The 27,943-nt window shown below is 42.1% G+C and overlaps 1 protein-coding gene across 4 annotated transcripts in view; it reads right to left on the reverse strand.

Annotated features, from left to right (window-relative positions):
- EMB3012 (embryo defective 3012) overlaps positions 1–27,943 on the reverse strand; it is a 184,440-nt gene that overhangs the window by 142,727 nt on the left and 13,770 nt on the right. For 3 of the 4 annotated variants that reach the window (XM_087699842.1, XM_087699844.1, XM_087699846.1), the window contains exons 3-4: positions 25,737–25,912; positions 24,856–25,072 (exon numbers count right to left, since the gene is read on the reverse strand). In XM_087699842.1, the coding sequence (XP_087555968.1) occupies positions 24,856–25,072; positions 25,737–25,912 (393 nt within the window). The remainder of the gene's footprint in view (positions 1–24,855; positions 25,073–25,736; positions 25,913–27,943) is intronic. The other variant, XM_087699845.1, reaches the window with a different exon arrangement.

The following is a 27,943-nucleotide window of genomic DNA, read 5'->3' on the forward strand; positions in this document are numbered from 1 at the left end:
TCAAATGGTGGGCCATGCATAACGGAAAACAGCATGATCACAAGATCCTTGAACTACCCATAGAGCCCTAGCATGCACGCTCTCTCTCTCTCTCTCTCTCTCTCTCTCTCTCTCTCTCTCTCGTGTGAAGGTCATTGTATTAATTACAAAAAAGGTACAAGATTGCATGGTTACGAGATACACGATGGCTTTAAGCCACCGTGCATAATTTGAGACATCACTGTGAAGGTACAATGGAAGCTAACTAACTAAAGGGGGGGCTGAAGAAACTGCAATGTGAAAAGCAAGCAAATCCTATCTAGGGAGAATATCTGTTAGTCTAGCTGCCAATGAAGAAGCCCTTGCAAGCAGGCTATGACTCTACATGCCCAAGAAAGCATCAAAGATGAATGCATTCCTCATGGTCCATATACAAAGAACCAACCCTCTATGAAGAAGCTTAAATTAAATGAAAGTATTTACATCCGACCTTCTCGCTAGCCATATAATACCATGGAAATCCCAATGATCACAAGTCAAGAAAAAGGCTACCAAAACATGGCACCCAAATATCATAAGGTGGAAAAATAGAGCTAGAGTGAACAATATCCAGCCAAGTAGCAGCCATATCACGAAGGACCACATCTGCCAAAACCATGAGAGAGATCTGCCAAGGCCACGTGACCACAGATACACAAGGCTGAATCAAAAATGTAGGCACTATGGGTGCACCAAATGTGCCAAAGCATTGTCCATCCAAGAAACTAGAAAAGGGAGGAATGATCTAATTGCAAAGTAGGCAAAGAAGGCATCTTGCCCAAGACCCGAGAGGCATCCACTAGCAAGTCATGGTGGTCCACACATGGGAAACAAAGCTCCAAATTTGTCTCGCTACAAGGCACAAGATGAAGAGATGAATTGGTGTCTCATCACATGTAGTGCAAAAGATACATCGACCCTGTCGAATCTTGCAAGCATGAAGCACATCCCTAATGGGAAGGCCCTTTCTCAGTGGAACCATGGTCATGCCATACTTTATTGGCTTTCTAAATGACTCACCTCTTGTTCTCTACCATCTTATGGCAAATTTGATTCGCTGATCTCTTTTGAAAATCATCAAGTTTCACAAGTATTGAATCCTACAAAGGTGAAGAAGACTGAAAAGAGGGCAATGGGGTATACTACTGAAGCTAATTCTGTATGACAACCAAATCTGGCTATAGCCTCTAGACACCCAAAAGTAAAGGTGAATGCAACACTAAGAATAAAGATGGGGCTGCCAAGGAATGACAACATCATGTATTATCTACAACCCCAATTGAGCCATCTAATTAAATTTACCTCGCTCCAAGTGATTTTCAAAGCAATCCAATAACCTCAAAGTGGCCAACACTTCTACCTATAATGAATTCACCTCCTTTTGGAGATCAAAAGGACACCAAACTAAAGTAGAGAATCTCTTGCTAGACGCCAAATTAAAGCAAAGAATCCCTTGCTAGGATCCTATAAGAATTTGCCAATTCTCGCAATGCCGAATGTAATTTGTGTGGTGTGTGGACACTTGTTAAAGTGTCAAAGTATGGTGTGCCTTAGGACTTTAATGTGGTGACAGTAGACTCTAGAGTTAAGTTAGAGTGTGGAAGGTTGGTTAGGTCAACCTTAGACCTTAGTTGTACTTTAAGTGTATAGTCTTCATTCTGTCGTTCTCACTTGAGCTAATACACTCTCTTCAGCTCACACAACGTCTACTGTCTACTGTCTCTCGTTTCTCTCTCCCCCATAGCCAAATAATTTCTCACATTTGGTATCAAAGCAACACTACCTCACCAAGCTAGAAGCTAATAGTTGCCACCAGTTTTCTACCCGAGAAGGATGAGTCGTTATAGCACAATCAGCTCTCGTGAAGGAGCAACAGCTGCCCTATACAACCTCACTAGCACCTTGCTACACCACTAGTTACAACACGAATACAAATAACAGTTGTGCTGCCTTGCCTACCAACTAACGCTGCCTCCCCAATGTCACTTGCAATGCTCGCTTCAAAAGCACCATTTTGCATGCCAATGCAGCCTCAACTAGTCCACCACCACCTTGGTGCACCACCCTCTAGCACCGTCTATTACACCTCTAGTACCCTAACCACCAATCACACCGCCACCTTGTCTTGTCTGCCCCGCCGCTGACTACAACAGCACCACCCATGTCAGCTATGCTTGCTTTAGCAAAGCATTGTCTGCTCAGTTGCTGCTACCCTCTGCTCAACTCCATACATGCAGCCTTGTCTCAGACCGCCCCACATGTATCCTAAGGAGGTAAAAGGACTCAAAAATTTCAAGCTTATGCTCGATTCAAAGTCCTGTGCATACATATTCACCAAAATCATTCACATTGAGTAATTTCTTCGACATTTCCACAAGAAATTTGGGGCTTCTGTAATTTTTGGGTTCGGCACACATCCAAGGTGCAGTGAAGTTGTTGCTTGCAATCAATTCGCACCCTAAGGCCTCATTTCATCGAATTGTAAGGCTGTAAATGTAACATTTCTTCAATTTCTCAAAAAAAAATCTAAGAACTTTGGAGCTTTTGCATTCCACACATCCCAAGGCAAGAAAGAGTTGCAAGTACAACATTCATTTTTTGTTTGATACAGATTGGGCATAGAAATTGGTAAAAGCTTGGGGATTTACAGCATTTAATTGCTGAAATTGAGTTTTTGGTCAAGCATGCCAAGGCACAGCAATGTATTGTTGTTTTGTGCAAATTTAGCATGTTTTACGAGGCATTTAAGGCAAAATTTTACTTTGAGACAATTTTGGGACAGTTTTGTGATTGCATTATCTATATCGTGTTGGGATTTCGGTACTCGTCGAAGTACATTTAACACTTCAGCTTGGAAGTGTTTGGTTGAAGATTTTGTGCATTTTATTGCAGCAATGGCACAATGGGGTCATCCTAACCACAACATTTTGGGAGTCCTTACTCAAGAGGACAAGCTGGATGGCACCAATTACTTGTGAATTTTCATGGTGCCTAATCTATTGATTGCAAATATCTTTAGCCAAACCAAAAAGGATTGCTCCACAAATACCTCAAAGAGGTGCTAGAGGACAATCAATTGGCCCCCATTCCTTCTACAATTGATCAGACGAGACGGGACTCCAAAGATGCACAAGCCTCGTCTTTAATTGCTCTATCAATCAAAAGGGCAATAATACCTCATATTTGACCTTATTAAGATCTCAAAGGCAAGATGGGATGTCTCTTATTTGAAAAGAGAGTTGGCAAATGCACATATGGATGAGGGTGATGCCATGATAGATCGCGTTACCTACATACAAGATTTGTTGTTTGAGAGAGCAGCTATTAAATATTGATGAGGTGATACCCGATAAAGAGATGGTCAACATCACACTTAACTCTCTTCCAAAGTCTTACCTTGGTGTTTATACTCCATTGAATTTGTCTTTGAAGGGGGCCCCAAGAGCCACTCATATTTGTGGACTTAACCGGCCTCTTATTGCAAGAGGTACAAGAGGAACAAACCCGAAAGAATATGGCTATGAGATCAAGTGATATAGCTATGCTTTCAAGGTATAAAGGCAAAGGAGAAGGCAAGTAGTAAGTGAAAAATCAGCCCAAAGCTAATGTGGGACAGCCATTTGGCAAGGTTGCCCAAGTCACAAACAAAGGGAAAAAGGAGGGTAAATGCCACTACTTTCAGAAGCCCAGCCACTACATAGACAAATACAAAAAGAGGTTAAAAATGAGAAAAATGACTCAAACTTGGCTTTCCATCAAACATCAACCACTCGGTCTTCGAATAGTGATACTACAGCCAACTTGGCTCAGGAGGGTTATGAATTTCTCACTGGCAATTATGACATATCTATGGTTGATTCAGCATTTAACGCTACTGAAATTCAACATACATGGTATTATGATAGTGGAGTATCTAGGTGCATCAGTTCTCAGAAGTGTTTGTTTACATCCATGCAATCAGTCCCTACAAGAGAGAGTTTCTTCTGCAAACAACTCTAGTTATGGTGTTTGTGGCATTAATACAATTATGATCACTCCTATAGATGGATCAGATTTTCAGCTAATGCATGTATACTTGTACCTAGGTTTACTGGAAACCTTCTTTTAGTTTTGACTTTTAATAAGCAAGGCTTTCAAGTCATCTTTGAAGATGACAAATGCATTGTCAAAGATAGAGAGCTTGATTATGCTCTTCGTTTGTCAGGTACTTTGTAAAATGGTCTCCTTTTGTTGGATACTTATGAGAAGAGATTTCTACTCTGACTGTCAATACAGTTACTCCCGCTATGTAGAATGTGGAGCTTTTGCACGCACGTTTTGGTCATGTGAGCTTTGGTAGCGTGATGACACTTCAGTCTTGTTAGATGGTGGATGCTTTTCCTCCAGTTGATACTCCACCTCCCCATGCATGTCAAAGGACTATACTTGGGAAAGTGCATTGCTTTACTTTTAAGAGGGATGGTGCAGTGCCTACTATCCAGAACATGCAGCTCATACACTCTTGTCACTTTTATATATGACTAGTCTCGTTACATATGGGTGTATGGCCGCAAGGCTGAAGACAGCCTATTTTGGGCTTCCAAGAAATATGTGACAGCAACAATGCCTTGGGAACAAGGCAGTAACTAATTTGCACAGATCTCACAATGAAACTCTAAAATTTCTCTCTCTCTACAGCATTCTTTCTCATCTCCGAGCCTATTCTCATTCTTCGTCAACAATTTCCAACAAGTTCAACCATAAGAGCAGAGATTTTGATGAATCTCTGCTGTAAACCCTAATTACAGCAGAAATTAGGGTTTGACAGCCACCTTGGGAAGCACGCTCAAAAATTGAAAGCCCAAAGACTTGAATTTCAATTGCTAAAATTGTATCCTTGTGGTGCATGTGTAGCTATGAAAGATGATGCAAAAGTGCAATAACAATTCATTCAAACTTGGTGGGCCTCAGGGAAAGTTACGGATTGTAATATTCTAACAATGAATTGTTGAATTAGTTGGTGGCATATCAAATATCCACATAAGAGGTGACACTTTGCCTAGGTAAGACCAATTTGTAATAGTAGGATGTAATGTGTGGTGCATTTGTTTTCTCACGCTTCATACCCTATCATGTTGGTATTTTTCTAGGTAGTGGAGGACATTGCTCATGTGCCAACCACTAGTGGGAATAAAGGGCAATGTAGTGACCACTGGGCTTGCCCACCTAGCATTGTACATACTAATATAGAAAACCAAAAGAGGTACACTATTTAAGTGGCTATTCAGCCATTAGACATTGAGGGTTGAATTTGTCATCCAAGGAGCACAATTGAATTCCAATCCCCGAGCAAACTAAGGGGCAAATCGGTTTGAATGCTTGCTAGTCATTTATGACAGCAAGAGGCACTTGGTCTAACAGAGGAGATTAAACAACCTCAGTGTACTCCATCCATTTGGAACAAATGATAAACAAATACCACAAGGAGCACAAGTTTTGGGGCCAACAAACTACCCACTATCCAAGATTAAGTGGTAAATTGTAAATTTCATTTTATGTGCTTTAATTCCTTGCTGTAATTATTGAGTAATCAAGTTATTACCACCCTCTCCGAGGAGGGTTGATTCTCTTCTCTATTGATTCCTCTCAATACACTTTGAGTTGTGTGCTAGCTTCTTCTCCAAGCTATGTACTTGCATTCGTGCGATCCTAAATCCAACACGCAAGAGACCACACCACCTGTGAAAGGAAAGACAAAACCTATAGTAGACCTCCTAGAGTTTGCACTTCCTGCAAGATCAACATCTCCATGTCTGAGAATAGATGCATCCTTCCTTCTAAAGCATGTGCGTGTTGTTCTAGTGCAATTTAAGTATCTCATGATGACCATGCAAGATACAAGTCTCCTCAATAAAAAATTTCACAATATTAGTCCAAGGATGAACCTCCACGCAAAAGCACCATTCTCAAAGCTATCATATGGAGATCGACATCCAACAAAGTTGCTCCACCCAACCGTTAAGAAGTAGTAACATGCTACCAAGAAATCCACACCTAATCCAAATGATTCCCTTTCTTTTTCCACAACATAAAGGAGATGGGCTGTACCAATTCCAAGAGAGATTTCTTGGTCCAAGTAAAGAGAAAAAAATACGAGACCATACCAATCATGATAGATTGAACCACTTCAAGCCACACATGAAGAGGCAAGCCCTGAGATTTCCAATATATAAATCTCATTAAATCCCCTAGGTCCCACAAAAATCCACTCAACACAATCTTCTTACAAAATAGCCAACAGCCATGACCTCATAGAGGAGATCATTGAAATTTTGGCAGTAAAGAACAAGATGACTCCTTTTTCACGAAAAGGGGAAAGGGAACACAGCACCTTCACATTCAAACTAGTGTCCAAACACATCATTTTCATCAAAGTCTGAGAGATTGTTCTACTTATGCTCAATGTTCTCCCCGAGCAACATATTTGCAAAATCCAAGAGATGCTCCCAATTGAATTCTTGGAAATCATCAAACTGACCAGTTGCTTGGGCATATGACAATGTCTGAGATTGTCCAACAAGCAAAGCATTTGTCCCACATAGGAGTATCCTCTACATGTTTGGTGTGCTTGTTGACTGGCTCAATATGCTCATGGTCAGAATTCAGTATCATCTCATCCTCATCCATATCCGAGCCATGGCCTCCACTACCCGATCTATGGAGGCTGTATCAATTCAGGTGTTGTGTCAATAGCTAATCACAAAGATGTAGCCAGCACCTGTTCATACAAATCTCTCTTTCTCAGTATACTGTTCTAATCTGCAAGGTTTCGGCCTGGAATAGGGGGTTTTGGTGCAATCACAACTGACCGCAATCACACTTCCTGCAGTGCACAGATCTGCAGTATCTAAGACAGTAGTGCCCAACCTCATGGCAGCTGCAAACACTTCACAGGTCTATGCTACATACCACGTTCTGCCTTGCCCAACTGTAACCTCTGATAACTGCAGTCCCTGAACCTAACAGCTGCAAAAGCATGTCCCTCCGGTCCCCTCTGCCTGCGGCTATGTGCTCGATTTGCCCTGCACAGCTGTGAGTTGGCACAACAGCAGATCCAATCTCCAACCTGCAATCACATGCAAAAGCCTGTGCCGCTGGCTAGCGCTGCAAACACAGCTCTAACATTTGGATGCACTATGCTCTTACGCACTAGATAGTGGGCCCTCCCTAAACCTTGGTAAAACCAATGTAGAGTTGGAGTATGTGGATTTGTATACATATTGAGGGGCGCTATTTACAAGTCCCACTTTCACTATGAGGGAGGCAGCCAATATTGGGCTGACCCGAGGACATGCAGCACTAGGTGGCTTGGAGAGGATGTGTTCACAAGTACAGTTTCAAGAACCCCCCACCAAGATGTGCGGCCATGGCTGCCAAGGGTTTCAAAAACGAGAGATATGAAATGGGTTTCCAAGGTTTCATGCAAGTTTCCTAAATCGTAATAAACGGGTTTCATTCAATATGAAAATTACTTAAATTACACACAGACATGCACATTAATTCCCATGGGCCACAACAAAACATATATTGCACATGATTCAGCATTGTATGCGAAATCTAAGTTAACAATTAGCAGACCAATAACTTATGTACACCGCATACTATATTTCACGATTCATCGTGCAGGTTTCATAAATATAAAAGAAGCATAATGTCATAGATTAAAAACTATTTAAACACGCCTATTGCAATCAATCAATAACAATCCAAGCCTCTATAGGACTTTAAAATGAATCCATGGACCATGTGACATGTCACATGAATCATAAAAGTTGCTATTAAACATGTTTAAACTTTAAATCCATCTCTCTATAGGCCAGCTTTGACTATGCAAAAAAGGACAATTTGATCCCACATGCAAAATTGTCCCAATTGTAATCTTCAAGAACCAAAATTTCAATTCAGCCATTTCCTAAATTTCAGAAACGACTAGACATTTCTAGCGCTTCCTACCTATAGGAAACATGTTTCCTAGCAACTATGGATGTGACTCTTTGATATATTGGTCACATCCACATTACTCTAAGATGATCAAATGTAAGGCCTTAGTACCACATGAGATCATTAGAGTTGAGCTAGCGGCCACACCGGTTGTAGTATTGGCTCTCACCTGATCAGCCACAAACATACAAAACCTATTCTATCTGCCCAAACATAGATATGCACAGCCAGATCTTATGTCCTCTCAACAACTTGCCAAGGAGGGTGACACTTCGTACTGGTATGCACAGATGTCAACTTGGTTTGAGTTACATGAATTTTGCATGGATAATCTACCCCCCTTCTAGTACTCCCTTGCACACCATTCGCTTACCTTGAGCCATTCACAAATTGGCAAGGTTATCAAGATGGATCTCACCCAATTAGACATCAGGAGGACATGGTTGGCACCAATACAAGAGCTAGGGATGAAGATGGCTTTCTACAAAGAGCATCTTCTCCATACTATAGATGGCAGACTGTAACCGGCCTGTTCACTGGGAAGGGCGGTAGTGTACAACCAAAATATATAAATGCTTTCACCCAAATAACAATCGTTCACTTTACCTGAACTTAAAGACACAGAACCAAGAAGAAAAACAGGAAGCTAAAATGCTCCTGTTGCCACACAGACACCCTGTTGGCTCCTAAGTTAGGCACCCCTTGCGATATTTCTTTATTTTTTTTAAAAAAAGAAAGTACAATGGGCTGTCTTTCACCTATTCTGGGTGAAATTTGGTAGCATAACAGTACAATTACTGACCCAAAACAAGCAGACCAGGAGAGGAAACTCTGCCCAAGTCTAAAACTTCTGGTTGGAGTGCAGAATTGACCATTTCAGCCTGCTGTATTTACTGGTTCAGACCTGTTCTGACACCTGATTACAACTCATACTGTTCCCTGTACTGTTCAGCCCAGTGTAATTACTCGTTTAGACCTGTTCTGAAACCTGTTTTCAGTTCATACTGTTCCCTGCATTGTCTGCATCATCTGGGCCAAGTGCCCCTTGATTCTGACATCAATTGGGCTCTGAAATACCCTCTGAACAGTCCAGAATCAGAACTGATTTAATGCTGTTTCAAACACTTGCTTGGTGAGGTTACCACCCTCACCTGTTCCTGCTTGTGGGCAGCAAACAATTGCTCCTGTTCCTGGAGAAAAGAGGCTCTTGCCTCATGCAAAAACAGCATATTCCACACAGCTGTACCTGAATCAGAAGAAAGGCCCTTAATTCTGCAGCATAACCATACTGTCAAGGAGAGAAAGAGAGAGAGTAGGAAGCAAGCTCAAGCCTCTATGCATCATAGACAAGGTAGACCAGCTCTCAAGAGCTCTCCATCTGCAGCAATCCATCTCCCTTTCACAAAATGAGCCCCCCATGCATTGAAACTCGTTTTTGTGCTGCCCTCTCTCTCTCTTTTGGGAATTTATGCCCAAATTGTGACACATGGCATACATGTAACAATTTTCCTGTTTAAACCTTTCGGTCTAAAATTCTCCATCCTTGGTTCAAAATTTGACCTCGGCACAGACCAAAGGATTAATCCTCATACAAAAACAAAGATAATGACGCGAACAGATTCTGGGGTCCAAAAATAGTAACTCCCTAAATTTTAGGAATTGCTTCCATTGCATCCCCACTAGTCTTCTGACCATCTTTGCAGACTATGGCTACATCCAAATCTGTAATGTAGCTCAACTGAAAGTGAATTTCCACTGATGACCCCACATGGACTAATCTCTTGAAGATTTATCCATCTTCACTTTGAACTAGTCTCTTCCAGGCTAGTTCTTCAACACACTTGTCCATATACACTTTCACAAGTCTCTTCCAAGCTTGTCAATCTACAGTGCTATAAGTCTCTTCCAAACTTGTACTGGACCTTAACTGTCCAATCTTGACTCACTAGACATTCCTATCTGTTTCACATACTGGCCATGCAACTCAGGCGTTTAAATTTCAAGAGGGATCCTTCCAAAAAGAAAAACCAAATAAAATATGTAATAAAGAAATCAACAAAAAGGTTCTAGTTGTCACAATCTTGTGACACAGACTTACTGTCCACCCGAGATACATAGACACCCACCTCTCACATGGGATTAGATGTGCTATTGATCAACCGTGTACCTCTTCATACCAATTAGAGATTGAGACTATGAGATACAGATCCATACCACCAAATGAGTGCATATGCCAAATATGTCAACTAGAGCCAAAGACAGATGAGCACTATATTTGTTGATGCCTAGAATACTACAAGATCCAAGGCCACTTCCACTATCTATTCAAAGACAAGTTTGGGACACTATCTAGAGTCATAGATTTCACTGACCAACAGTGCCTTGGCCTCTTCCTCCTAGAAATATGTCTTCAAGATTTGCTCCTCAAGAGTACCATAACTCTAGGACACCAATGCACCACTCAAAGGAAGCATATATATTTCTTCATAACCAAGGCCCCACTCAAAGGCAGCTTACAAATACAACAGCTTCAAGACTCACTCCTCAAGAATGCAACAACTCTAGGACACCAAGACCTAAGAGGTTTGAGCACAACCACAGCATTGGAGCACAATAGCTCCAAGATACTAAGGCCGCACTCAGAGGCAGCTTACAAATTTCTTCATAACCAAGGCCCCACTTAGAGGCCGCTTACAAATACAAAGGCTTTAAGACTTACTCCTTAGGATTATAACAACTCTAGGACACCAAGACCCAAGAGGTTTCAACACAGCCATAGCCTCAGTCATCTACACATACACAAGGGATATTGATTGATCGAGCTATCCAACTTGGCTTATCTAGACATCCCGAATCCCAACACAAGTGTCAGCAACACTTCCATAGGTAGATACAAGAGATTATTGCCTAGGCTAGAGCCAAGCCCTCTACATCACCATGAGATTGTATCGACTAGAGCTCTTTATTTGTCAGCTAGAGTTCTCCTTATATAATAGCTCTTAGCTTTTTTGTAATGTTTATTACATTTTCATGGTCATTTACTATTTTTTTCAGACAATTGTGTCATCGTACAGATGATTGTTACTCATGGTCTCATAGGTCATTTTGGTCTTTTTGCAAACGTGTGTGTGTGTGTGTGTGTGTGAAGAAGTTTCAATTGATGAATTGAAATATTTGCAAGGCCTTCTAGCCAACCAAGTGAACTTAAACACAACAAGAAAACAATGCATGGAACCAAAAGGCTACTAAAAACACAGGGCTACAATACCAAACAACGGGATCACAAAGCAAGGTGGTACAGATAATATCCATCGAGGGAGCAGCCACCTCTTTGAGGATCACATCAACAGAAACCCTACTAAGCTATAAACTGGTAATAGACAGCATCTTACACAAAATCCAAGAAAGGGTGATTGTACATTGACGTGTCGCTAAACTCTATACTCGAATGATAAAACCCCAAACCTATCTAGCAACTAGGTACGAAATAAAGAGAGAAGCAAGAGCTCCATCACATGTAATAAAGAAGACACATCTACTATTGGAGACCTTGCAATGGTGTAACATATCCCCTATGGGGAGACCCTTCATAAGAAGCCACTGTATAAAAACTTTCCCTTGGTAGGGAAGCTTAAACCTCCACAACTAAATTTAGCTTCACAATCTTTTTCTCTATTATCCATCTCTTTTCCTCAACCATCTTAACTAAATGATTGTTGGAAAAAATCAGTTGAGGGCACAAAAGCCCAATCCAACCATGGATGATTGGGATGAAGGCTAGAATGCACACAAAGGCAACTGTAACCAAATTTGTTTCCTCCAAGCTAGTCCAAATTACCCAATATCCTTGACAAACCAAAAAAATTAACAAATGTGGCAAAAATAATAAACTCGAGACTGACAAAGAATGACACCATCGAGTGTAGTCCTCAAGCCTAGTTGTGCCAACCTATTAACCCTATCATGTTCCATGTGCTTATCATGCAAGTTAAACAACTTGGATGTGACCAAAACCTTAGCTTGCACTGAGTTGCCTTCTTTCAAGAGTCAAGGGGATGCAAAGGAAAGAAATGAAGGATCTCCTAACACAAAGCAATCACGTGTTAAAGAAGAAAAGATTATGGTGTTTTGATTTCTTGACTCTAGTTCAAGACATGCCACTACAAGGCCTAGATTCTAGTGTGGCTATGAGAGATACGAATTTCCTCAAAAAAATACTATCATAGGGCCATCTACAAAGCTATCATAAGAATCTTGATATCCAACAAGGCAACACCGCCCAAAGACTTTGGCATGGTAACGTGTTGCCAAGGGACGCATACTTGAGGGCACAAAAGCCCAATCCAACCATGGATGATTGGGATGAAGGCTAGAATGCACACAAAGGCAACTATAACCAAATTTGTTTCCTCCAAGCTAGTCCAAATTACCCAATATCCTTGACAAACCAAAAAATTTAACAAATGTGGCAAAAATAATAAACTCGAGACTGACAAAGAATGACACCATCGAGTGTAGTCCTCAAGCCTAGTTGTGCCAACCTATTAAACCTATCATGTTCCATGTGCTTATCATGCAAGTTAAACAACTTGGATGTGACCAAAACCTTAGCTTGCACTGAGTTGCCTTCTTTCAAGAGTCAAGGGGATGCAAAGGAAAGAAATGAAGGATCTCCTAACACAAAGCAATCACGTGTTAAAGAAGAAAAGATTATGGTGTTTTGATTTCTTGACTCTAGTTCAAGACATGCCACTACAAGGCCTAGATTCTAGTGTGGCTATGAGAGATACGAATTCCCTCAAAAAAATACTATCATAGGGCCATCTGCAAAGCTATCATATGAATCTTGATATCCAACAAGGCAACACCGCCCAAAGACTTTGGCATGGTAACGTGTTGCCAAGGGACGCATACTTGACCCAAACAATTTTCCTACTTTTTCCACAACATAAAACCGATAGGCTGCACCAAATCTTGTAATGAATTTGGTGCAGCCTATTTGTGTTGAAGGAAGCAAAGGGATCAAATAGGAGATCATCCCTCTAATAACCATTTGTGCAGCTTTGAGCTGAACATGTAGAGGCCAACCCTAAAATCTCCAATACATAAAGTCAACATTAATGCTTGAACACATCCAATCGATCAATTCCCGAGGGGCCACATTCACCCTAGTGGAATATCTCAAGTGTCAAGTAATCTCTCCCAAATAAGCAATTCCACCCTGTCTACCCTAAGCATGGAGGTCTCTCTATACAACTGATAAAAATGGACTTATGTGCATTGATATCTAGTCTTGAGGCCAAACCAAACAATCTCTAAACAACCATTGCTCTATCCAAATCTGACTTCTCAACCACCCCCCATAATTAAGTGCTCTACATGCCACTTCACCAAAATTGATTGCATAAATAAGAGCAAGTCATTTGAGGAGCCAAACCCATGCAAGACATTAATTGTCAAAAACAAGACCAGTTGACATGATCAAAAGCTTTTCCAATATTCAGTTTAATCATAACGACTTGGTGACCAAAAGCTTTAGCATATAATCTCCCTTAATGAGACTATACTATCATGGGTGAATCAACTCTGGAAATTTTTCTAAAGCCTATTAGAAATGAACTCGGAGAAGATTTTATTGATTCCATGATAGAAATGGGCTTCCATTGCTGCACAACTTGAGGGGAAGGAACCTTTGGTAACAATCAAAGCAATGTAATCTTCCAAAGGGATAGCATTTGGTCCTCTCTTCCTTTTTTTTTCATAAAAGGTAATTGTATTAATTACGAAAAAAAGGTACAAGTTCACATGATTACAAGATACACGAGGGCTCTAAGCCAACGTGTGGAAAATCCCAGCCAGGAAAAAGTTACACAAGTCATGGCAAAGACACAAAGGAAATTGCCATATGCCAGGGAAGTAAGTCCTCCCGAGGGAGCAAGTCCAAGTGCCGAATGAGATCTATCTGCCAATGCAAGAGACCTTTAAGCCTAGCAATGTGTCTCGGTACATTAGAGGCCGAATCAAAAAGAACGGCATTCCGAGTGGTCCAATTGTGCCAGCATCCCCAGTATCGAAAAAAGTGGAATAAGATCTTCATATGCAACTGTGGTGGTGTGGGGTATTTTGGGCGCACAAAAACCCAATCGAAAGGGGCTAGTGAGAACCCCACCACCGCGCAAACAACCTGTGACAGGAGCGACCAGATATTCTTAGCGAGCGGGCAAGAAATAAATCGATGTCGGGCGGATTCCACAGTAGGGGTGCAGAAGAAACAATTGCCGTTCGAGATTTGACGCTTGGAAAGGGCCGAGGCAAGAGGAAGACCACCAATCATCACCCGCCAAAGAAAGACCTTACATTTGAAAGGTGTCTTATTCAACCAGCTCTATGTCACAGTTGCCTTCCACCATGACTGAGATTTCCGCCATCCCCATACAGTATTAGCTTTAACACCCAGCCATTGATTATCTTTAATCAGAAGATGATACACCTGATTAGCAGAGGCCTTTTCCAGACTCAACCGACCTGTAAGGGCCCAGTACTGCCAAAGACAATGCACAGCCAGGGCAGGAAAGGGTTGCCTGCTCTGAAGCACTAACAGAAGCTGTTCCCATAAATCACGGTATCCACGCGGGATTCTGAAAAGTCTCCTGGCAGTACGAAACGATGTGAGGACATTACAAATGGCAAGGGTGGCATCCGCAACTGAAGTCACACCCAAACGGGCCATGCAGTTGAATTTTGGTCTAAGCTCATGTTTGTCTTCCCATGAAAGTAATCTCGAGACCGCCAACAATTCCAGTTGAAAAGAGTTAGTATGCAAGCGGTCCTCCGCTGGATGCCAACGCGCTTTTTGGAGCACCACTTTCCAAAAACCAACCAGATGCAGTAACAGAGAGGAGGACGAACTAGAAAATCGAGAGTCTGCATTAAGGACATGCCATCAAGAGCTCCGAAGTTGGGTATTGCCATGCCGAAGCCCGCTGTCCTCAAGAAAATAACGGGCTATAATGGCCCATGGGTGATGATCCACACACATGGCACGAAAGAGAGACCAACGAAGTGCCAGCGTATGAGTTTCGGCATCCAAAATAGCTCCACCACCCAAGCGTTTGGGGGTACATGTATGTGACCAGGAAATCCACGAAATACCTGCGTGCAATGAATCCTTCTTCCATAACATGAAACGAATGGGGCAAGTGAGAGCCTTCAAAGTAGTAGGAGTCCACGACAACAATGGCAAGAAATATGTGACCATTGGCAGCATAATTGTCTGAGCCACTTTGAGGCGGACATGGAAGGGCCACGCTTGTGACTTCCAATACATAAACTTAGCTGCCAGTTTCTGTGAAGTCCACTCCAGTAGTTACTTTGGCCGAACATCAACACCCAACGGGTACCCAAGATGCCTGACAATGGAACCACGGGGAACCACCTGACCCTGCCAGCCCAATGACTGTAAATCAGACTCTGTGCAACTGAGAATGGCTGATTTGAAGGCATTGATACGAAGACCAAAAGCATGACCAAAGAGCGTCCAAACATCTAATGCCTTGCGAATGTTGTCCTTGTCCACACGCAAAATCATAAAGCTATCATCAGCCAAAGATTGGCTAATGAAGTATTGTCCCAAACAAAGAGACAATCCGGCCAGCTGAGTAGAAGCTGCCATTGAAGATAACATTGAAAGAATCGGGTGGCTCGCCAGAGCAAAGAATAGAGGACTCAAAGGGCAACCCTGTCTCACCGAACGTGCAAGGACAAATGGCTCTGTAACCCCACCATTGAGCATAACTCACGAAGAAGCCACAGCACTAATGGTGTAGATCAATTGGGACATCCGAGTACCAAAACCCATAGCAGACATAAGTTCTGCAATGAAAGACAAGTCTAAATAGTCAAAAGCCTTTTCCAGATCCAATTGAATCAATACCACTTCCTGACTAGAGTGCCTTGCATAGTCAATAGCCATCTGCACATTTAAGATATTATGCAAAATGTTGCGGCCCTTAATGAAACCATATTGAAGAGGATGCACAATAGCTGGAAGGTGCTTGTGAAGCCGATTTGCCAGCACTTTGGAAAAGATTTTATACATCGAATCCATCAAAGAAATTGGTCTCCAATGTTGCAACATTGACGGTGAAGGAACCTTTGGAAGCAGTTTGATAAGGCCTTCTTTCCAAGAGGAGGGCATGACCCCGGTTTCCCAAACCTGCTGAAACATAGCCGCCAATGGCTTCACCAATTGGATAGCCGAGCTCTCAAAGAATTCATTAGTGAGACCATCCCAACCAGGACTTTTATCCTTAGGCAGGTGTAACAAAACATCCGTAACCTCCTCCTCACAAATATCTGCCTCCAAACTGGTTTGCATATCAAGTGGAACCTGATGGCAGACCAAATCATAGAAGACAAAGCGTGCATGCGTAACCTGGTCAGAAGGCGACGGAGAAGAACCAAGAAGATCCAGAAAATAATTCCTGTACATATTGACAATGGTCTGCGGATCAATGACCATTCGACCTTCTGAATCCTGGAGTCTAGTCGTATTTTCTCGAGCCCGAGAAACATGCAAGGCGCGAAAGAACTTATAAGTCTAACAAGCACTATCTTGCAAATTATCAGTCAAGTTGTGCAATTTGGCTTGCTGATAAGATTTCAACTAAAATTCTTTGATAGGATCAGCCACACGCATTGCCAGTGACAGCAAAAATTCATCATCTGGGGAGTCCACCAGCAATGAACGAACCAAAGCCAGTAAGTCCTCCGCTGCGTGTTGACGCCTCCGACAAAGAGAGGCATGATGGATCCCATACTGCCGAGCAACCCGCTGCACATTAGAGAGCAGTCGTTCAAAGGAAGCCGAGCCCTCAGAGACGAAGTCCAATAAAAACCTCTCAATCAATTGCTGCATATAGCCCTGAAAGATTGGATGCTTCAAATAAGACAAGTTGAAACGTAAAGGGAATCTATCCAACAACTGCATAAAAGGTGCAATGGGTTGAGCAAGTATCTCAAGTTGGAGAGGGAAATGGTCCGACATGGCATATTGCTGCAAGACTTTCATTTCCAGCATCTCAAGAAGAAAATCATCATCCTGCATGATATACATTCGGTCCAGCCGCGACCATGTAGTTGCGTATTGTGCGGAATGAAAAGTAAACCCTATAGAAGAAGGGTGGAGCCAAGACCATAGATCTTGCTTAAGTACCTCAAGAGCAAAGGCATTCCACACCCGGCTTTCCGGAGCATCCATCACCGAATGCCCTAAAGTGGACTGAGAAGAGTCAACACACATTGAAATCCCCCATCAAAAAACCCCTCCTGCCAAGTGTCATGGAGCTCTGCAAAGTCTTCCAAAGATCCCGTCGGGATGAAGAGTCATTCGGAGCATATAGGCCCAGCAACCATAAGATCTCTCCTTCAAAATAAAACTTCGATTACCACAAAGCGGCCTTGTACATCATTTTTAATAAGAACAAACTGGTATTTCTCATGGACAATCATAAGCACGCCACAATAGTGCATAGCATGTGTCCCTGCATAAAACAAGCGAAACCCATGGCAATCCACAACTTTTCCTGCTTCATTGTGGCTCTTGTGCTCAACCGCACACAAGACATCCCACTGATTCTCATGCAAGACAGTCCACATGGCATGTTGCTTATGGCGAGAACAAATGCCTCGCACATTCCACGTGGCTATCTTCATATATCTCCAAAAAGAAAATAAAAAACGAGGCACCGCTTGCCTCGATTTGACCTTTTCTGCAAGAATGTCAAGGACACCTTCATCCAGAAAATCAGCAATTCTGACGGCCCGCTTTAGAGGTAGATGGAATATCCACAACCTTGGGAGTGAAACGGAGATAATGACGATCCCAGGGTGTAATCACATTACCTCTAGTATCAAACGCCAACTTAGCCGGTGGGCCCTTTGAACCGTCTGTATATACTTTCCTCGTAGACGGATTACGGAGAGCAGAAGGAACCATAGTGCGCATAGCATGCTATGAAGAGACCATTTCTTTCCTGCGCATATACGTGCACACGGAATCCTGTGAAACATTAGGCCTAGAATCCGCCAGGCCAGCATCCAACTTTTTACCTTTTTTGGGACGTGCCTCTAGCCAGTCATTGCTACGGGAATCCAAACCCAGAACCTATTGTTTACCTTTATCCAAAATATTAGGTGGCTGGATGGCCTCCTATGACGGAGCATCAAGCACCATGTCCTCCATAGGCAGCACAACATGCGCATCATCTGAAGACGGTTGCCTCTCTAAGCATTCAGCCATAAAATGCCCCAATTTTCCACACAAAAAGCAGTGTCCTGCAAAGTTGCCCCATTTCAAGCGAAAGTGCAAAGGATGCATGCCAAAGCAATTAAGACGAAGCCACGCACGCCTTTTCCTGGCAGTGTCCCATAACATACACAAACGGTTTCGATTCATGGCCCTTAGGCTTGGGGGAACCAACACCATTCTCACAACAGCCATGGCATCCTTTAACAATGGCCAATAGACAACCGGACAATTCTCCACTTCAACCCACACCGGGCATTCACGTTGAAGCAGGCACTGAAAGTCTGCCATCGGGCGCCATGGCACAACATGGACCAAGCGACGATCAAAGAACAATGGCAGTTTGGACAGGAGCTCCGTCCGATGCGTCTCCGATTTCAACAGCACCTCATAGAAGCCTCAGGGCCCCACAAAGATTTCCTCAACACACTCCCCTTGTAGTAAATGGTGCAGCCACTGGCAAATATGGGAAAGCACTGGGATCCTACCAGTGAAAAAGAGTATAACAGCACGGTCATAAAACACCGAAAAAGAGCGCAAGACAGTTTTCGGGTCCACCGTGGCTTCCAGAACTTCTTCAGTTCCCGATTCAAAAAAAGCTTCATGATTATACTTGACATAATCGCCAAGTAGAGTATTGGCAAACTCCAGCAAGTGCTCCCAGTCAATCTCCTACGAATCCACAGAATCAGAGGCCACCTGCGCATAGGAACGTTCCTAATGACCCATTGTCTCTTCGGAAGTGTGCTTGGAGCGTTTGCAGCAGGCAGAAAGTCAGAACCAGGAGGCATCTCCTCTGTGCAAGGAACCATATCCTCCGGTTCCTCTGTATTAGAATCCGGACCAAGGGTTGCCATCGTCTGGTCGATAAAAGCCATATCCAACCAAGCCATGCTTCTGTCCTCTCTCTGTTTCTCGCTCTCTTGCTCTTTCACTGGCGCTCACACAGACACACACACACACACACACACACTCTCTCTCTCTCTCTCTCTCTCTCTCTCTCTCTCTCTCTCTCTCTCTCTCTCTCTCTCTCTCTCTCTCTCTCTCTCTCTCTCTCTCTCTCTCTCTCTCTCTCTCTCTCTCTCTCTCTCTCTCTCTCTCTCTCTCTCTCTCTCTCTCTCTCTCTGTGTGTGTACAGATCAGTGGACCCTCTGGCCAACTGTCGAGCTTAGGGTTTACAGCAACTGGGCACCTCGGCAGAAAAGAACAAGCGCAGGCAGGCGGAGCCGCGAACAACAGCACCGTCAAAGGAAATGGGGCGACTGCAGACGTGGCAACGTGATTGGGCAGAAGACAGAGCGGGACAAAAGGCGGGACAGAAGGTGGGGCGAAGCAAGGCGGCGCTCAGGACCAGGACGAAACGAGGGCCCACGGGACTGAAAGGCGACGGCAGGGACCCCCACCCCCAGAACAGACGACGGGCAAGCAGCGCTGACGCCGTCTACACGCTTGCTGATGCTCGAAAGGAACAGAGACGACGAGAAGAATGTTACGACTGAAACATGGGGGGGGGCTGCACCACGAACCTCGATCGCATTTGGTCCTCTCTCTCTCTCTCTCTCTCTCTCTCTCTCTCTCTCTCTCTCTCTCTCTCTCTCTCTCTCTCTCTCACACACACATATGAAGAAGCAAGCAAAAGAAAATTACAGAAATCATAAACCAAAAGGCTACCAAAACACAGCACAATAGGAGTGGAGCAAACAATATGTAGGGGGACACAACATGACTAAAGCAAACAATATGCAACCATGGAGAGCCACATCAACAAGGACCAAGTCAACCAAAACCATGGAAGAAATCTGCCATAATAGTAATCCTCAAACACAACCCACATGACCACTGATACATGAGGCGAATCAAAAAAAAAACCATTACAAGCGCACCAAATGTTCCAAAGAGCAATCCACCTTAGAAAACAAAAAAGGCAAGGATGATTTGGCTGCAAAGTGGTCAAAGAAGTCATCTAGTCCATGACCCAACAATGGATGGCCCTTTGCTATTGTGCCACCAAGGTCCATACACAAGAGATAAAGCTCTAAACCTCTCTCGCAATAGGATAGGGATGAAAATATGAATCAAGATTTCATCACATTTAGTAAAAAAGATACAACGGCCATGGGAGATCTTGCAAGGGCGCAACATACCCCAGTGGCAAGACCCCCTAATAAGCAGCCTCCATACAAAGACTTTTGTCTAAAAAGGAATCTTGGACTTCCACAATCGAAAAAATCTATCCCACCCCTTCTCTCTAAGATCTTGATCATGCCAAACTTTGTTGGCTTTCTCAGTGACCCATCTCTTTCCTCTGCCATTTTGTGGTAAATTTGATTGGCTATTCTTTTTAGGAAATCGTTTAGTTTCACAAACGTTCAATTCTACCAAGGAGAAGAAGGCTGAAAATCAGGCAATGGAGTATACAACTAAAGCTACTCTTGCAAGGTCAAACAAATTTGGTTTTAGGCTCTAGACACCCAAAAGTACAACCTCCATATGAAAACTTTTCCCTGATAAGGAATCTTGGACTTCTACAATTGAAACAATCAATCTTGCCACTTCCCTATGTTATCCCAAACATCCCAAACTTTATTGGCTTTCTCAATGGCCAATCTCTTATCCTCCACCATCTTTTGGTAAGTCTGATTAGCCAACATCGTTTTATAGGGCAACAAACCTGTAAATTCATTACAATGCCTCTTTTTAGAGCTCTTCTCTCACTTCAAGATCAAGAAGAAAGTCATATCAATGTATTAATGATCAACCATGAAGAAAAGTTGATTCTCCTTTTATTTCTATCTTAGTTTGTAAAGAAATTAGTTGTTTTATTGCATAGTAAGTATATATATGTGTGCATCTGCATCCTTTGCATGATCTTGTGAGAGGGAGAAATACTTCTCACTCTCAAGTTGATTGTAATTGAGTGCATCCCTTAGGGACTTGGATTGTATCCATGGCTGTAATTTTCTAAACAATCCTCGTATTCAACTTCAAGTATTCATTCTTTCTATTTTCTTGAACAGTTAAGTCTCGAAAATACGAGAACCCTCAACTTGTCTCCATTTCTTCATATGTCCATGGCTGTAATTTTCTAAATAATTGTCATATTCAGCTTCAAGTATTCGTTTTTTCTATCTTCTCAAATTGTTAAGACTCCAAAACAGTGAATATTACAATTGCGAGCATACTACATTATTCAAGACATTTGCATGCAACCCTACCACTTGCCTTGGCACTACCAACTACATGGTGAGAGAGCCCCATATCACTGCCAACCACATGGCTCTCTCACCACATCATCCTGTTGTACTCATAATCATAGTTGATTCAGACCCCTGGGCCAAATCATACATTGCCCTAATTTTTTTCTTAATAAACTAGAAAATTTATAACAATGATAAATTGAAACTTAAATATGAATTGTAAACATTTCAACAAAGCTTACACTTCAAAAAACAAGGATAAAACACATTGAAATTTTACAAGGGGACTATATGAATTTTGAGATTATAATCAGCCCACTAAGATCACAAAATGTCATGACTCATAATACATCATACATCATAGTACTCTAGACTCTAGACAACTCAAGAGATTGAAGGGACAAGGGTCAAGGGTCAAGAATCTGAATTTCTGCACATGCTGCCCTGGTTCTGCAGAATGCACAGCCTAGGCTGATGATTGACTTGCTGGGTTCACACGAACAGGCTGGGGCTTGAGCACACACACTGCACATGCAGGTAATATGCAGAAGAAAAAGCCAAGACTGCAGGGAAAAACTTTGCCAAGAAAAAAGGGGCAGTTTTGACCAATCAGAAGCCCTTTTTTTAAAGCCCCAAAAATGGCCAAGTATGAAATTGCTTTTCATATGTCCGCCTACCAAACGTCTGCAAATGTCTGGTATACTGAATCATGCGCATCTAAAGCCAACTATGCTCATGATCATCCAAACCCAATGACTATTTAGTGCATATGGTTGAGAGACCATAAGTGTCACATGGATGCACCACCACCATTGTACGACAACCTAGACACACCTACCCTGCACCTCAACCATGTTGAGTTGAATCGAATCACCAAGATGGATATCACTAGGGTGGACCACAAAAAGGACATACCAATGGCAATACTTGGCACAAAGATAGCCTTTTAGAAAAGCCATTCTCTTCATCTTTTTATAACCACTTCATTATCAAACCTGGGTACTTTAACACGCATCTGTCATTTTGAATGAGATGTGCCATAGGCAAGATACAAACCTCCTCGCACTAGCTCGATGTTCAAAGGACATGGGAGGAAAGGATATATCAAAGATGCTAGATATAGAAGGTGGAGAGAATGGCCACTATACACATTAATGGCTTGCCTACTATGGGATATAAGGCTGCTAGCACAGCCTTTTCCGATAGGAAATTGGTCCCATACCTCAATTACCGCATTACTTGACCAAAGATGACTAGGACTCTACCTTTGAAAAATTGTAGCCATGGAGGTTCGCTTGCTTGACCTGAGCAACAATACCGACGGATTTGCAAGACAAGACACTGGATACTCATTGATTTACTGAGGTTTGTAACACTACCAACACAAGCTCACCCACTAGGCTTTGCTCTACTACCAATGAGATTATTACAAGATCAGGCTATCATCTCTCACCACTTAAAAACACTCTCCAGATCTTCAACAAAATGAATCATAGAGAAGCTAAGACCCCTACACAATGACCAAATGATGGATCTTCTATAATGGTAGAAGAGCAAGCAACTCTTGTGAACATTCAACATTGGTGTTATCTTTTGTTTTGACTTTATTTCTCTTTGTTTATCGATAACGAAACATGGGAGGTGGCTGATCGGTGTCATCTTTTGTTTTAACTTTATTTGTCTTTGTTTACCCAATAAAAAGATATGGGATGTGGATTAGTCATAATCACCATCTTTTCTTTCTTTCTCTAACCGCATGATAAGAAAGCAGCATTCGCCTATCCAGTAGTACCCTCAATATTCATACCATTAGCTTGTTTTTCAATTTCTTTTTGACTCTTTCAATTCGTACTAGCTAATGCCACATGAGGATATCTTTAACCTGCTCCTCAATTGTAACCTTCAAAGCCATATCATTAGCTTGCTTTTCAAATTTTTCTCAATTTATTTTCACTTCAATTTGTACTAGCAAATGAGGATATCCTTCATGGATATGGATGTCTTGCTTACGTAGAAAGGCATCTTGGTCCTATCAGGAGGAATCACAATTACAAAAGGGGACCTTCCTTCCAAAAGAGAGGGAGAGAGAGAGAGGGGGGAGCAAATGACTTCCCACAGATTTGTTCATTTTCTTGATGCTCATCTGTGCTTTAAAGTTCGAATTCAGCCAACCTACTATGCATTACAAAGGGCTACAACTGCATCTTCATAGGGTTATTACTATAGGACAGGTTTACATCCTGGAGATCCAGATCCAAATTGGCCTAGAGTCCTAGAGGCAAGGAGTCATACAAGACCCATGTTAGTACCACACTATGGTTTTATCGGAGTAGCTCCTGCAAATGTATACTGAACATTCCAAACTGGGGTGACTCCCACCACAGTTGGAGCAGATCCAACAAAAGTGGGTCAACCACCCAGCAGAAAATGATGGAGAAGCTGTCCAGTATACAAAATACATTGAGAGAAACTTATCTCAAAAAGGCTGCTACCAGCAGATAATGATGGAAAAGCTGTCCAATATACAAAATACATTAAGAGACATAAAGGAAATTTCCAAGCTTATTTCAAAGGTTCCTATCAGTTCGCATTAACAGACATCAGCTGTCTCAAACATTCCCAACCAATGTTTAGCTGGTCCAAAATGTTTGCCATGACGGCCACTCTGCAACCACACCTTTGGCTGCTCCACAAGCTGTTCCAATGTTCAAATGAGCCAGAAAACTTGACTGTGACATAGTTTTGCAAAACATAAAAAGAGTTTTCTCCAGAGCTTTAATTATGTTAAAGTGATTGATCTTGCAAGCACGTCATCCCATTAGGCTCTATAACCCAAAATTCCCATATCCTTGCCATTGGTTAAGCATCTGCAAGATCCTGGTAGTCCAGGCAGATCATGACTTCTGATGCCTCTCTGTTTGAACTGAGTTTGCTTTCACCAAACCAGTATCTCAGTTGAGCTCTTTATGAGGCCTAGTGAAGCAGTTGTCTGTGCGAGCTCTGCAAGCGGCAAGCCAACAAGCTGCTTAGCATCTATGCACTCCCAGCCACTCATACAAAACCAGGCTGGCAGGCTCCAAAGGGAAAGATGAGGACAGTAGCAACAGTTGATCCATCTTTCAAGCTCAAGCACGTGATGCATGTTGTAACACAATGCAGTCAAAGAACGTTTGTCCACCAGTGACCTGCTGCAAATTTGTCACTTTGATTTTAATAATTTACATGATCATTAAAACTTGCAGCTCACATCAATCAATCTTGACACTGAAAATGTTTGTTTGTCTAGTTTCTTAACAGCTGTTCACATGCAGCTAGTCAAACCAACAATCATCTAGCAAAAAAGCATGAACTCACCTGAAGGTGTCTTGTCTCGAAGAGTCTTCAATATATACTGAAATACAGTACCAACCAAAACATACACTGGGGAAGGTGGTTCAAGAAAAATAGCTTCTGCAACTGTCAGTATTATTTCATCTTCAAGACCCTCCATACTAGGCTCAAGCACATTAACAGAAACCCTTTCCTGGCCTACCTCCATCCCCCTGACCACAAAAAGGTCTGATCCTAATCCCTGCACAATGCATATACCATATTCATGTCAGAGCTGCTTTTAATGAGAAATCAAACAAGATATCTGGCTGCTGCAGTTAAACTAGGATAAACTACAAAATGCCATTAATGCATGCACAGTGTTTATGCATGGACTTAACAAATTGAGATGTAAAAGCCCTTGGATGTCTTGTCGATTGGGTCCTCTAATTCCCAAAACTTCCAAGTTCACTCCATCAGGTCTAATGTTTTTCTGACGCTCTTCTTGGTTCTATACGCATTAATGCATTTTACCCCTGGTTGAGAGAGGTGTTTTTCAAAGGGATTGGTTAGGAAATATTGTTACACATATGCTTGAAAAAGATGGTCTAATCTTCCAAAGGAAATATGGAATAATAATCACACATTGTGTAACTTAGTTCTCTCTCCTCTGTTTTCTGCATTCAGTGAGTCAACCGTCTGCTTAAATTACATCACAGTGAATTTCTAGGCACATCCTGCATATACAGGTGAACATCTGTAAATGGATATACACTTCAGTAAAACAACGCTACTTAATTCGAAGTTGACGCCTCTCATAAGCCATGGAACAGCAGCAAAAAAAATGACCACAACAGTTTTCGAAATCACAGAAATTTAAAAAATGTTATCAATTTAAAGAACCAGAGAAGTATATGATGCTTTACTTTATCTTCTAACTCAATCTGCGTGTCTATGTCCCCACAGAGACAACCACAATCACTCAAAGGAGTGCGTTTCAAGGGAACATGTGTCAAACTATGTGATGAATGCCCTGAAGATGATCTTGAAGGTAATAACCTCCACATAAACTGAATCCCTACAAGGGATGAGAACATATTATCTGCAAAACCACATGCAGGGTTAGCAAAGATATAGGTCTACAACAGAAAAAGTCATGTCTATGCACTGACAATATCAAAGATGCCATATGTAGAATCAAGATGGATGCTTAAAACATCATAATTTCAGTTTGTCAGCATTCAATACCCACAAATAAAACGATTTCAAAGACTGTACTGTAAGAAACTACCTAGAAGCATGTTTGATGACATATGTTTTGTGCAATATCTTGAACCACCACTATAAATATATTACACATCACTAAAGGCAGCAAGATACACTAGTGTGTGTGTACCACTTCCTAAACTGGACACTGGCACTTACACCTACACCCCACAACCTCACTCTCATTCTCACCTCAAACCTAGTGCAGCCAACCCACAAAAAGTCTTCAACAACTAATAAACACTAAGGTAAAGCTATGGGAAATTGAGCCTGTCAAAAGTTGACCTAATTTTCTCCACACTCTCCCGATATTCTCTGTTCAACAGACTGCTGCATTTGGCTCCATTTGCTGCCACGCTGCTGCTTTCACCATTTTCTTCACCTTTCAGCAATGAGTTCAATGACTTACTGCATTCAAGATCCATCAAAGTACGAAACTCATTCAGCATCCCCCAGCACACTCTATCAAAAGACAGTGGCTATTGGACAGCCGTCCACTCCTTAAGCATCCGTTGTATCACACATCATACACTCCCTTTGTTCATTCAGCTCATTCATTCAATCACTTCATTCTAATTCTATTCTTTGAACATTCTTTTGTTTTTTTTTCCGAGAAAAGAAAAATCTATTAATAACACCTCAGAGAAAATCCCCCCAAAGCAAAATACAAGGTGCAAAGTGACTTTGAAGAGTGTCTTAAGTACATTACAAGTACAATGCTTGTGGGAACAACCAATCTAGTGATCTATAATGCCAGATCATCTAGGGAACATATGAAAAAAAGTGTCAAAGTCCCAAATCTGTAGAAGGCTTCTCTCCTCCTCCTCATCTTGTCAAATCCTCCCACAAAAAGTGTGGATGATCTCTGTCCAAATCCTCATGGCTATGGATACATCCTAAAGGTCAATGGCATGGCCACACCTTGTGGTCCAAATGTATCAAGCTACAATACTAGCAATCAGCTCCCATTTGTGACAGTATCCCCGAGTCTACTATGCCTGCAAGAAGTTTGGGGTAGGAATCTTGCTTAAATGTTGTCCAATAATGAGGTAACTATTACCAGAATGACAAATGAACTTCATCATTTGATTAAACTTCGTGAAGTTTTTTAATTAAAATGAACTTCAATTCTAATACCCCTAGCTCTTAGCGACCATTGCACCAATAATGAAGAATTCGACACCATGCATGCAATGAACAAGTGTACAATCTACGTGGTACAAGAGCAAGTCAAAGTAAAAGATGCAATGTGAAACTTTCATTAAATTGAAGGTTTACACCTTAGAATGTGATTACATCGAAAGTTTCACCCACTAAGCAACTCACTTAGTGCATAAAGCAAGCTTTGAGCTCAAGTTTGGTCTAGTGAGCTGATGGAACTCTTGAGGCCTTGGTAGATAAAGTTCAAGCAAGGCCATGGCAGCCTCGTACATAATTCTGATTTTAATCATGTGCATTGCCACTTGGGATGTTTACAAGATTTGTTCTCGTAGTAAGCAACATGACATGTGGTGCATTTTGCATGAGAATTATTGGGATGTGTTGTGTGCTATTGAGCATGTGGTGCAATTTGCATGAGAATTATTGGGATGTGTTGTGTGTTGTTGAGCACAAAAGTCATGATGAGGCTGGTCACATTTTGGACCGTTAAGGTTTTCTCCTTTTTTATGCTAGTAGCAAAGTGATGCACTACTCGGATGTCCTTATGGTGGTGCATGAGAAACTTCAGCCGGTTCTTTTAAAGAATGATGTGCATGGCCGCTTTGTAGTGGTGGAAATTGTTTTTGAAGGAAAGGTTTTGTGGCTTGGTGGACTTTATGCACACAACGTACATATTAAAGTCGCCCATAAGTTGCCCGGTCTACCC

Source organism: Lygodium microphyllum, chromosome 19 (genome assembly GCF_053477565.2).
Source record: "Lygodium microphyllum isolate KBCC chromosome 19, Lygodium_microphyllum_v1.1.10, whole genome shotgun sequence".
Classification (NCBI taxonomy): Eukaryota; Viridiplantae; Streptophyta; class Polypodiopsida; order Schizaeales; family Lygodiaceae; genus Lygodium; species Lygodium microphyllum.